This window comes from Drosophila mauritiana, unplaced genomic scaffold (genome assembly GCF_004382145.1).
Source record: "Drosophila mauritiana strain mau12 unplaced genomic scaffold, ASM438214v1 Y_39, whole genome shotgun sequence".
In the NCBI taxonomy this organism is placed as follows: Eukaryota; Metazoa; Arthropoda; class Insecta; order Diptera; family Drosophilidae; genus Drosophila; species Drosophila mauritiana.
In genome coordinates this window covers 141,727-153,875 of record NW_022881584.1, presented here as the reverse complement: position 1 = coordinate 153,875, position 12,149 = coordinate 141,727, and the positions used below count along the sequence as shown (strand labels likewise).

The window sequence follows — 12,149 nt, the reverse complement described above, 5'->3', positions numbered from 1 at the left end:
GACTGGTATCCAAGACAAGCAACCCAGCGCAAAGACATCTGGAAAATTACCAGGACATGCTCCGAAAGCAAAGGAGTGAAGAAAAATACCAGGAACCTGAAAAAGGTACTTCAAATCCCATGCAAGTTAGCAACGACAGCCCTCCCACCACCAGCAGAGCTGCCAGAGCTAGCTTCAAACCAAGATTTATTGATGAAGCCATGCAATCGCCAAGAAACTCCAATCCTAACTCGCAAAAAGACTTCTTGGACGGCCCCACAACTATCTTAGCAAACAGAGTCGACAACTTAGAAAAGAAAATTGACATTTTAATGGCCTTAATCACTCAAGGAATAAACAATAACCTGGACATGGACACATCCAATTAAATCTACATTCTACTTATTTCTATATAAATAATATATTTATCCGATGGAAAAGCGCACGTCTGTCTGCTTACAAATTCCTCCACTGTCATCACCTTCCTCGACGCAGCCTAATTTATCTGGAATAATAATTCAATTAGTGGATACACAAAAATAATAAACAATACTCTCACCTCAACGCGCCTGGATAAACAAGCCCAAGACAACGCATTCCAGCTGATCCTGACGAAACGATGCGGAGAAAATCAACCAGGACATAAAAGATGAATCGGTAGATCGAAATGAAAAGGATTAATGTGGCAGAAACATGATGAATAAAAGGCGACTCGCTGCAGCAATTTATGCACAACGTCACTTACCTGAACTTTCTTGCCACACGTTTCCCGATTAGTATCCCTTATCACCGATGCAATCTACTTGCAGTGCTGCACAGCAATAGACGAGCCATAAAAGCTGCCTACGCTTCGTTCAGGGCACTTAGCGCGGAGCTGCAGAATCCATCCTCTCCACTATTCTTAAATTCTCTCAGATCGACGAGCGCCTACTTTAGAGACGCTAAAACCTGAAAACAAAACAATAACCCAATAAGAAAATAAACAAAGACAATCAAATAAAGCACTTACCTCAATAAACACAGCCAAACGGTGATCCAACGCAACCAACAAGAGAAGACGAGCCCTGCAAAGAAAAACAAAATCACCATCTATCGTGATTATAAACACAAAAAATTGACAATCTTACAACGCCGTCTCCACCTCCTGATGCCACTGCACCAACAAGGATCATTATCCCGGAGCTGACATCATATAAAAAAGAATTAAAATCCGTCTCCAAATTGTATAATTTCCACAATTCCGTATTTTCCAATGATTTCCCGAAAATCTATAAGGAAAGGAAAATTAATAAGAATATAATAAAAAAAAAAAAAATTAATCAAGGACACACAGGAAATTACAAACCTGACAGGCAATCCAGCAGACACAAAAATGCGACCTCATCCTGCCGATGACGCGCACGTAAATCAGGAGACAGGCACCGCAAAAGCAAAACTAAATCGCCAACTTTCGCGATTTTAAACACAAAAAGTTGACAATTTTATGATGCCGTCTCCATCTCCTGACGCCAATCCATAAATAAGGATCATTTGCGTGGCGCAGATGCCACATCAATATGCTGCAAAACTTGTCCTTAAATTGTATTATTCTCATCATTTCTGTATCTTCGACGAATTCTCTCCTAACCTGCAATGAAAGAAAAATAAATAAGAATGCGATACAAAAATTACTCAAGGACACATAAATAATAACAAACCGGACAGACAAAGTAGCAGACGATAACAGACGGCTCCATCCTGCTGACGTCAAGCACGCAGCTCCAGGTTCCAAGACTCCAACTAATGAAACAAGGGAACACAAGCTATTACTGGGAAATATATATTTATAATATAATACTTATCTAATTGCAAACTTGATGACTCCAAAATCGTGGCACTCCAGCTGCAATAACATAATGACAAGGGCCTCCAATTTAGCCCATACAAAACGTACCTGAAAAGCAAATAAATCAACGCAATTATAAAAGCAATAAAATACTCACCCCAGACTAGCTTCCTCCTTAAGTACCTGAAAAACAATAATAAACGCAACTATATAAACAAATATACACCAATATAATACTTACCTTAAATTAAATTCCACTCAATGTACCTGAAACTATAAAAATTGAATGCAATCATAAAAAAAAACAAATAGCATATATAATACTTACCAAATTATTTTTGCATCCATTTCCATGGCTATTCCGTTGCGGCGGCTCTCTGCAACAAATCTCAAAACGGCGGCTCCAAGCTGCCAATCCTGACGCTATGGCCACAAGACGCGGCGCACCTGGCTTCCTTCGGTGACAGACCGAGCCACAATCCTCTCTGACGACTTCTTTGCCACGAGACGACTCCACCACCATATAGACAGCAGCTCTCAAAAAATGCAATGACAGCTGCGTGGGCAACTCACTGCATCTCCTCTACCTGATGAACGGCAATCTTATCTGCAATATATTCTAACAATTGCATAAAAATGCTACTGACGATACAACTATACTCACCAAATGACGGCAGCGAGGGATGCTGAAACCAAGAACAAATAACTTGCAATCGCCGGCCGGACAAAATTGTTGCAAGTGGCCCATTTCCAGCGGCCGCAACAGTCCACTGCCAAAATGCAACAAAACTTACCTGTGATGACTCCTGAGGCTCTCTGCGACTCGGTGCTCCTGTCCTTCTGATGGGGGTACCTGAAAAGAAATAAATAAAACAATGTTAGTCTAAAATTTTAATGTTTATTGCAAAATAATTTCATTTTAAAAAATGTAAACAAACATGCAAGCTGATAATGTTACCAATCATGTCAATGTCTGAAATCCATGCCTACAAAATACTAACTTAAAATTAATACTAACTAACTATGTCCAAGCCCCAAACTCACCCCATGCTATGTTAAACTCAAAAATTCAAATTATTGTACCTACATATTGCATTTATTGTAATCAAAGGCAAAATAAAGTTGTGGATGCGGAACAGAATTCATTCTGTCTCCGTACCTCCACCTACAAAGTAAAAACATCTCCTGACGCCAACGCATAAATAAGGATAATTTGCGTGGCGCAGATGCCACTTCAATATGGTGCAAAACTTGTCCTTAAATTGCATATTTCTCCTCAGTTCTGTATCTTCGACGAATTCTCTCCTAACCTGTAATGAAAGGAAAATAAATAAGAATGCGATACAAAGATTACTCAAGAACACATAAATAATAACAAACCGGACAGACAAAGTAGCAGATGCTAGTGGACGGCTCCATCCTGCTGACGTCAAGCACGCAGCTCCAGCTTCAAAGACTCTAACTATTGAAACAAGGGAACACAAGCTATTACTGGGAAATATATATTTAAAATATAATACTTATCTAATTGCAACTTGATGACTCCAAAACCGCGGCATTCCAGCTGCAATAGCACAATAACAAAGGTCCTCCAAACTAGCTCTTACAAAATGTACCTGAAAAGCAAAAAATAAAATTAAAATCAACGCAATTATAAAAGCAAATACAATACTCACCCCAGACTAGCTTCCTCCTTAAGTACCTGAAAAACAATAACAAACGCTACTATATAAACAAATATACACAAATATAATACTCACCTTAAATTAAATTCCACTCTATGTACCTGAAACAACAAAAATTAATGCAATCATCAAATAACAAATATTATACTTACCAAATTCTATTTTTACATCCATTTCCATGCCATTCTTGTTGCGGCCGCCCTCTGCAACAAATCTCGAACCGGCGGCCACTAGCTGCCAATCCTGATGCTACGGCCACAAGACGCGGCGCACCTGGCTCTCCTCGGTGATAGATCGAGCTTCAATCCGCACTGACGACTTCTCACTAGAGAGCACTCCACCACCATAACGCCAGCAGCTCAATAAAAATGCAACGACAGCTGCGTGGGATTTGTCTGCGCAACTCCTCTTCCTGACGATCGGCAACTTGCATCTGCAACACAAACAATCTCATTAAACAATTGCATATATCTGCCACTGACGACATAACGGATCTTCACCAAATGACGGCGGCGCTGGATGCTGCCACCAAGAATAACTCACCTGCAACTCCAGCCGGACATACTTGTTGCAAGTGGCCCACTCCCTGCGGCCACAACAGTCCACAGCCAACACACAACAAAAACTCACCTGTAATGGCTATTTAGGCTCCTCAGCGACTCTATGCTTCCGTCCTTCTGGCGGGGGTACCTGAAAAGAAATAAATTACACAATGTTAGTCCTAAATTTCTATGTTTTCTGTAAAATCGCTACAATTTATTAATGTAAACAAAACATGCAAGACGATAATGTTACCAGTCCATGTCTCTGTCTATAATCTAAAGCCTTCATAAAAAATACTAACTTAACATTAAATACTAATCTATGTCCAAGCCCCAAACTCACCCCATGCAATGTTAAACTCTAAATTCAAATAATTGTACCTACATATTGCATAAATTGTAATCAAAGGCAAAATAAATTTGTGGATGCGGAACAGAATTCATTCTGTCTCCGTACCTCCACCTACAAAGTTAAAAGAAAGATTTAGAGGGCAACCATTAAATGTACAACGAATAATCCTATCTGACTACGAAGGGGACTAAAATTAAATCAAAACAAACCAGGGTAGGAGCAGAAGGCAGAAGTAATTAAACTGGCGGAAGGGGTGGCAAAAATATTGAAAAGAAAGGAAAGAAATACAAAAAGGCTAAAGACTAAGTTACAGGTTACATAAAAAGGGAAATGCGCTTATAGATATAATGGTAAAATTAACTTAACTAAACACCTACTGAATAACAAAATAATGATGGCTGGTTGGCTGCGTATTTAAATCGTCTCTCCTGGCGTGATTGAAAATCCATCTCTCCTTTCCAACCGAGGGATCTGCGACTCTTCGGCTCCTGATGGATCCATCTGCTGCTGTAATGGACGCCACACTGGCGGTCCAACCTAAAAGAAAGATAATAGGCATTATTTTTCTTTCCCTTTTCCTAATAAACTAAATCACCAAACCTCTACAACAAAAACAACAGCGCATCGGGCGCTTTAGCTCACCAAGGCAGCAACAACAACAGCAGCAAGGCCAGCAACAGTGGCGGCAGAGACCAAGCGGTGAGCAGAACAGTTCGCTGGCCACACCCACCACTCCTGGAGGCCCTGAAAGAGGGAGCTGAAGTTCCTGAATTCCGAAGATCCGACTCCAATGTGACGCTCTCAGCTCCGAGCTTAGCGCCTGCGTTGCAAATCCGGCTTTGCGAGGAGAGGATGCTTCAGCTCGTGGCGTTGTCTCTCTCCAGAGGCAGTAGTAGCAGCAACGGTAGCGGCAACGGGATCGGCGGCCAATGCTTGGCCGAGTAAATCCCAGTATCGGTCCTTTGGCGATGAGATGCCGATTGGCGGTTTGCGTCCATAGGGACTGCCTGGATTGATTGGGAAGGAGACGGCAGCGGGCCTGGACATGGGCGTCACCAGCAACATGACAGACAAGCGCAGTCAATCTCCCGGTGGCAACAGTCTGGAAATGCAGCAACAGCGGCGCATGCAATCTCCGGAATGACGGCAACATCTCCTTCTCACACCAGCGGCAGCAACCCACACTCACACCAGCGGCAGCAACAACAGCAACATCGGCAGCAGCTGCATATAATGTTTTGTAGCAGTTTCCATTCTACAACTTCCGACGACCAGATTCCTCGCTTGGCCCCTGGCTTTTTGCCCTGGAAGAAAGAAAGAAGCATGGATTAGTTTTTTCCCTTCAGCTAGTGTATTAAATTGCTTTCCTGGACAACCGGCGTTTTCCTGTAGATGACGCTGGACCGCGGCGCATGCTCTCCCTCCCGCCACTGATGGGATGAGCGCATCAGGGCTGACGGGACAGACGACAGGACAGACTCAGGAACTCCTGAGTTAGGATACTGGAGCGCCTTGAACTAGAGTAACCGCCAGCGGATGCTTACTCAGCGGCGAGGTGTCGGAAATCTGATGGACGGAGCAGCATTTTGGGTATTCTTGCCCCAGTAGCAGCAGATAGGGCAGCAAAGGCAGTGGTAGCAGTGTCAGCGCTCCTGGCAAACCGGCTTTTCCTTTTGAAGACGCGGGACTGGCATCTGGCGCTCACCAGCGTTTCCTCCCTGAAAGAAGAGAATATTAGAAGGAGCACGAGACCAACAATAGCCTTAACTTACCATGTCAGCGGCAACAGCAACAGCAGCATCAAGACCAGAAACAGCAACAACAGAAGCCCGGCAACTTTCTGATAGAAACGGCGGCGCATGCATCTCTCAAAACAGCAGCAGCAACAGAGGCGTCTCTTGGGTGCGAGCGGTCGTACTGGTAACAGCCCTCATTTATGCAGATCTATTAGGCGGCGACACAACCACCAGCATCAGCGCTAGCAGCGGTGGTGGCAGCAGCAAAGAGATCTCATTGCCGCAATAGCCAAATTGCATGCATCCTAGGACTCGACTCATGTTGGCCCTGGCTGTTCTTTATATACCTAAATTGGCGGCCGATTTCACCCTGGAAAATAGAAGCATCGATTATATCGAACTGCACTAGGCGGCGACACACTCACCAGCAGCAGCAACAACAACAACAGCGGCAGCAGTAGCAGGAAATGACCCACCGCATAATCCAATTGGCACTTTCCGAAGCCCGTATTTCTCGCCTGGTCCCTGGCCAGTTACGGGGCCTACACGTTGGAAATCATAACGATTATCTGCCCTGTGGATGGCCACAAGATGGAATCGGCCCTATACTGCCCACCTGACCTGTGCCAGGATAGCAGCAACGGCAGCGGACTATGGATGCGCAGATATAGACGGCAGCAACAGTGGCGGCAGCAGCAGGAAATGTTTGTCTGCAGTCTCCTAATGGCAATTTCTGCCCAGTTGAAATGGACCTGCAAATGTCAAAAAGATACAAACATTAGACTCGGCTCAAATTGGAACATCAGACAGACTGTACTCACGTATACACACAGACAAACCTAAGCCTATAGATGACGCTGTCTGCGGCACACCTTTTCCTCCACAAAAGTTTGTGCGTGCACCAAAGTTGACGGGCCACGCCGACCGATGATTGCAGCACACCGACATCTCCGCAGCATCCACGTTACCAGCACCACTGAAAGCAGAAACAGGTTTGAGTATTGTAATGCGCAGAAAAATCAAATATTACAATAAGAAATACATACACAATTTTTCTGCGTCGTTTCCGCTTGGAGAAGTGAGACCCTTTCCTGTATAAGCCATTGACACTGACAAGCGCGGGAGAAATACTGGAACTCCAAAAATACTAACCTGAACAATTCCAGTATTTCTGCCCGATAGACGATTGGCTGGCGGCAAAAAAGATAACAGCCGATAAGCCCGCCAAAAAAAGGCGCGAAATATCGATAATGAGCTGCAGTGAAATTGATAGCATATCGATATTCCGCCGTGCCTTTGAGCTATCGAAAAAGCCCGCCTACGCGCCTAGCCTAATTTTGCAAGTCAGTTGAGATTATAAAACCGACAGAGGCGCGCGCGCAGTAGTAGCTAAAAGTGAAGCCAGCAGCAACAACAACAACTAATGGACGGCCAGAACGTGAACCAAAGCGGAGGATGGGCATCGGTTTTATCCATCTCATCGGACGACAGCAACTGCTCATCCTCGCCGCCATCAGCTATAGTCTCATCGCTGGATACCAAATCATCGTTAAACTTTATCTTAAAATTACTTACCATAACTATTTTCTACTATTCCATAAGCTATTTCCTAAGTAACGTAATATTCAAATTTAAATTCCATGGCGCGCAAAAACTGCCGCCAAATATTTCAAAAACTTGGCGCGCAAACACTACCGACAAATATTTCAAAAACAAGGCGCGCAAAAACTACCGACAAATATTTCAAAAATGTTCTCCTGCAAATTTAAATTATAAATTAATGTAAATCGCCGCCATCAGCTAGAGACTCATCGCTAAATATCAAATCATTGTTAAACATCTTTTAAAAAAAATTACTTACCATAACTATTTTCTCCTATTCCATAAGCTATTTCCTAAGTAATGTAATATTCAAATTTAAATTCCATGGCGCGCAAAAACTGCCGCCAAATATTTTAAAAAACATGGCGCGCAAACCTACCGACAAATATTTCAAAAACATGGCGCGCATAAACTACCGACAAATATTTCAAAAATGTTCTCCTGCAAATTTAAAATATAAATTAATGTAACTTTAATCTATGGCATGCATATCTGCAGCCAAAAAATCCGAAAATGTAATTTGCCACAAATTGTCACTATATATTTTTAAGCAAAAATCAGAGGACAATAAAAGTACAGCGTCATTTGACGTTGAAAATATAAAAAAAAAAAAAAAAATCTTCCTGATGAACGGCAATTTTATCTGCAATATATTCAAACAATTGCATAAAACTGCCACTGACGATACAACTGATACTCACCAAATGACGGCAGCGAGGGATGCTGAAACTAAAAACAAATAACCTGCAATCGCCGGCCGGACAAAATTGTTGCAAGTGGCCCACTTCCAGCGGCCGCAACAGACCACTGCCAAAATGCAACAAAACTTACCTGTGATGACTCCTGAGGCTCTCTGCGACGCGGTGCTCCTGTCCTTCTGATGGGGGTACCTGAAAAGAAATAAATAAAACAATGTTAGTCTAAAATTTTAATGTTTATTGCAAAATAATTTCATTTTAAAAATGTAAACAAACATGCAAGCTGATAATGTTACCAATCATGTCAATGTCTGAAATCCATGCCTACAAAATACTAACTTAAAATTAATACTAACTAACTATGTCCAAGCCCCAAACTCACCCCATGCTATGTTAAACTCAAAAATTCAAATTATTGTACCTACATGTTGCATTTATTGTAATCAAAGGCAAAATAAAGTTGTGGATGCGGAACGGAATTCATTCTGTCTCCGTACCTCCACCTACAAAGTAAAAAAACCCACTGAACCACCCACAAACCGCACAAAAATATCACGCCCACATCGACTATCGACTCTCTTGTTATTTTTGGGATCGCCAATTCACTTTAATTTGGAACGTGGTGATCATGGTAGGGTGGGCAACAACAGAGCTCCAACATGTGGTCAGTGAAACTACTCAATGAAGGGTATCAAGAAAAGATATAATTCCTTCACCAATTTTCCTATCCATTCTTTTTATTTCACCTTGATCTATCTAACCTTGCGCACATTGTTTTTTATTTTAGATTTATAAGCTTTCGAGAACGTAACTTATGGATTAATTTGAACCCCACATTTTTACCGACCAAAAAGCGGGAACCACAAAATACGACTACCCTTGAATACACACCCGCGCAGTTCGTGTGGCAATGTCCAGCAATTGTTTAAAAATGGGCGTGACCGTTTTGGGCGTTTTGTAGGTGAAAGGATGGGCGTGGCCACAGTGTTTTTGGCATACCGATAAAAATTGTTAAGAAAACCGAAGAAAGATCTAATCTAAACACTTCCTTTTGCCTGTTGCATACTTTTTAACGAATCTAGTATTCCCCTTTACTCTACGAGTAACGGGTAAAAGCCAATTTTTAAGAGCTTTTCTTAGAAATCCAAAAAAACACACAAACAGCACAATACGGTTAATCGACTTATCACTACATGCTTATATGTATTTTTGAAGTTTAAAATCAATTTAATTTTCATTCATAATTTTCATTATTTTCCCTTTCTTCTTCGTCTGCATTAGGAATGTATGGCAATTTTGGTTCTTTAATCTGAGGCTCTTTAACTTCTGACTCTTCATTGTTTTCTTTTAAGAGTTCAAAGGGGTAGAACATATGATCTTTTACCATTTCGTATTTTACTATTCGGCTTTTAGGTTTTATACCACGTAGTAACCGAATATCCGCATCATCTAGCATAAAATCAAAAATATTCAAGTTTTCTTTTATATGTATTGGGTTTGCAGCTTTTGGTATGGGAACTACTCCGTAGTCGATCTACAAAATCCGTATATTAATAAGAATGATTAAAACTTATTGAAACGAAAATACTACCAAATATCGCAAGACAATTTGACTTGCAGAACGCTTGTACTTATTAACCAATCGTTTCATACCTTCTGAAAAGAAATAAACTGGGCAATGATTTTCTCTGTTTGGTTGACCAAGAGGTGAAAAGGCTGTCACAATAATTCCGTTGTAACGGCAATAATCAACCAAGTCCTTTTGTAAAAAGCCTGGCCAGATCTCAACTTGATTAACTACTGGCTTAGAAGAGCTACACTGAATTATCCGTTGAATCTGTTCCATATTGAAGTTTGATAACCCAATACTTCGAACCATTCCTAGTTTAACAAGATTTTCCATTCCTCGCCAAGTATCTAAGTAGTCGATTTCACTTCATATATACAAAATAAATACCATTTTATTTTTCCCATAATTTGTATATATACTTACACCGTTTGTAATTGATCTCCTGACATGGGCCTCAGAATTTCATCGCACACGTGCTTGTAGCCCACAGGAAAATGGATTAGATATAAATCAATGTAACTAAATCCGAGCAACTCAAGTTGTTTTTCGCATATACGGCGAACGTCTCTTGGATCATGGTGGGTATTCCATAGCTATACAAATGTCTAGTAATATTTTGTGCATCCAAATATGTACACGTTACCTTGGTTGTTAAAAATATATTCTCTCTGGAAATATTCCCCATTTTAATTTGAGTGCGAAGAGCTTCTCCGATCTCTTTCTCGTTCTCATAATAATATGCAGTATCGAAATGGCGAAAACCAGTCTCAATGGCGCAATGAACCGCTGCAGAGCATTGATATCCACGAAGCTGTACAAATTTAGTTAGTTTTGTCATTAATCGGAAAGCAAAATAGTATTTAAATATTGCCTTGTAAGTTCCAAATCCCAAAACAGGCATTTCGTAACCACTACTAAGCCTTACTTTTGGGGCCATTAGTAAGGCCTTTTCCCCACATGGTGTATTTTGGTTACCACCATGTATAACCGCAACTTGAGAATTATCTTCGACGATATCTCTGGTCAAAAAGTCCGCTGGGATCATTACTGAAGAATATTTACAAATTTGATATTTAAATATTTAAAACAACCAGCTGGAAAGAGAATTTTTTGTTGAATGTTTATGCTCAGTATACTAGTTTTATATACAATTTAAATTTTTAGAAAAATCATATCTTAAGTTTATGAAGTTCAGAAGGAACCGTTTGATATCAAAAGGGAAAATAAAACAGGAGGAAAAAGATGAATGCAAAGGACAAACACTGTCTCCAAGTTTCAGAAATCTGTCGCTGAATTGGACATGCTACGCGCCGGATTTCATGCGCCACAAAATCATCTCTTCGACCGCAGCTAAAAAAAAAAAACTGCCACGCCCGCACGTTTGAAAAACGCTTCGATATTTTCCATATTTTAAAAATTTTAAATTTCTTTCCATTTGCCATCCTAACGCGAGCAAACCGCCTAAAATTGCTACGCCCATGAGTTGCACTGCGTCTTTGAAATTTGAAATTTTTAATTTTTTTATTCGATTTTAAATTTATATCGATTTGTCACAAACCGCACAAGGCTGCCACGACCCAAATTTTATAAAATGTTTTGATATTTTTTCATATTTTTATTAGTTATGTAAAGTTATGTGTCAGAACAATTTTTGTCTCGCCCACTCTAACGTCCTAAAACAGCAAAAAACTGCCACGCCGTTTTTGAAAAACTTTTCGATAGTTTTATTAGGATTGTAAATTTCTATAGATTTGCCAAAAAGCCTTTTGCCACGCCCCATCTAAGGCTGACTTCAGAGTGCGCGAGTTAACATGCCCCTCTTTCCGGCCACAGGGAAACAACACCGACCGAAAAACTGAGAGCCGAACAAAAATCAACGAAGATCGCCGATACGAACTCAGACGAACACATTTGGGAGAAGCATATAACTTTTGTAATAAAGAAGGCATTATCATATCATAACCCAAACTGCTCAGTTGTTTTTTTTTTTTTTGTAAGCTTTCATCCCTCGGCCACAGGATTGTAACTGGCGCAGTTGGACTACGGACAAGGGACAAACAATGCTCACTTATCGTTCTAATTCTAAAGAGCTGATGAACATGTGACGGCAGTGTTTGTGGGGATTTTAGTAGCGAGTGGTGAAATAAGAAATTTAATAAA

The 12,149-nt window shown here is 40.9% G+C and overlaps 2 protein-coding genes and 3 long non-coding RNA genes across 11 annotated transcripts; all 5 read right to left on the bottom strand.

Moving 5' to 3' along the window:
- Positions 1–2,055: 2,055 nt before the first annotated feature.
- On the bottom strand, positions 2,056–3,577 carry LOC117150168. Of its 2 annotated transcripts, XR_004460744.1 has the most exons (5): positions 3,565–3,577; positions 3,481–3,506; positions 2,469–3,420; positions 2,133–2,411; positions 2,056–2,077 (listed from the first exon to the last, which is right to left on the bottom strand). It is a non-coding gene; the product is annotated as an uncharacterized LOC117150168 (long non-coding RNA). The 2 variants fall into 2 exon arrangements; XR_004460745.1 differs by lacking the exons at positions 3,481–3,506; positions 3,565–3,577 and having other exon boundaries at positions 2,469–2,490; positions 2,599–2,674.
- Positions 3,578–4,512: 935 nt separating this feature from the next.
- Positions 4,513–5,824, bottom strand: LOC117150167. 2 transcript variants are annotated; one of them, XM_033316960.1, is made up of 2 exons: positions 5,026–5,824; positions 4,513–4,920 (listed from the first exon to the last, which is right to left on the bottom strand). In XM_033316960.1, the coding sequence occupies exons 1-2, from the start codon at positions 5,534–5,536 to the stop codon at positions 4,757–4,759; spliced, it is 675 nt and encodes a 224-aa protein (XP_033172851.1). In that variant the 5' UTR covers positions 5,537–5,824; the 3' UTR covers positions 4,513–4,756. The 2 variants fall into 2 exon arrangements, with proteins under 2 accessions (XP_033172851.1, XP_033172850.1); XM_033316959.1 differs by having other exon boundaries at positions 4,984–5,823.
- A 266-nt stretch (positions 5,825–6,090) lies between these two features.
- On the bottom strand, positions 6,091–7,204 carry LOC117150159. The gene is made up of 5 exons (XR_004460736.1): positions 7,166–7,204; positions 6,941–7,095; positions 6,545–6,871; positions 6,156–6,489; positions 6,091–6,101 (listed from the first exon to the last, which is right to left on the bottom strand). It is a non-coding gene; the product is annotated as an uncharacterized LOC117150159 (long non-coding RNA).
- Positions 7,205–8,332: 1,128 nt separating this feature from the next.
- LOC117150164 lies at positions 8,333–8,929 on the bottom strand. Of its 3 annotated transcripts, XR_004460741.1 has the most exons (4): positions 8,696–8,708; positions 8,553–8,611; positions 8,423–8,450; positions 8,333–8,364 (listed from the first exon to the last, which is right to left on the bottom strand). It is a non-coding gene; the product is annotated as an uncharacterized LOC117150164 (long non-coding RNA). The 3 variants fall into 3 exon arrangements; XR_004460740.1 differs by having other exon boundaries at positions 8,553–8,929; XR_004460742.1 differs by having other exon boundaries at positions 8,339–8,444.
- Positions 8,930–9,597: 668 nt separating this feature from the next.
- LOC117150160 (aldo-keto reductase family 1 member B1) lies at positions 9,598–11,085 on the bottom strand. Of its 3 annotated transcripts, none has more exons than XM_033316955.1 (5): positions 10,861–11,085; positions 10,633–10,800; positions 10,413–10,582; positions 10,011–10,353; positions 9,598–9,953 (listed from the first exon to the last, which is right to left on the bottom strand). In XM_033316955.1, the coding sequence occupies exons 1-5, from the start codon at positions 11,032–11,034 to the stop codon at positions 9,654–9,656; spliced, it is 1,155 nt and encodes a 384-aa protein (XP_033172846.1). In that variant the 5' UTR covers positions 11,035–11,085; the 3' UTR covers positions 9,598–9,653. The 3 variants fall into 3 exon arrangements, with proteins under 3 accessions (XP_033172846.1, XP_033172848.1, XP_033172849.1); XM_033316957.1 differs by having other exon boundaries at positions 10,915–11,085; XM_033316958.1 differs by having other exon boundaries at positions 9,787–9,953; positions 10,073–10,353.
- Positions 11,086–12,149: the final 1,064 nt, after the last annotated feature.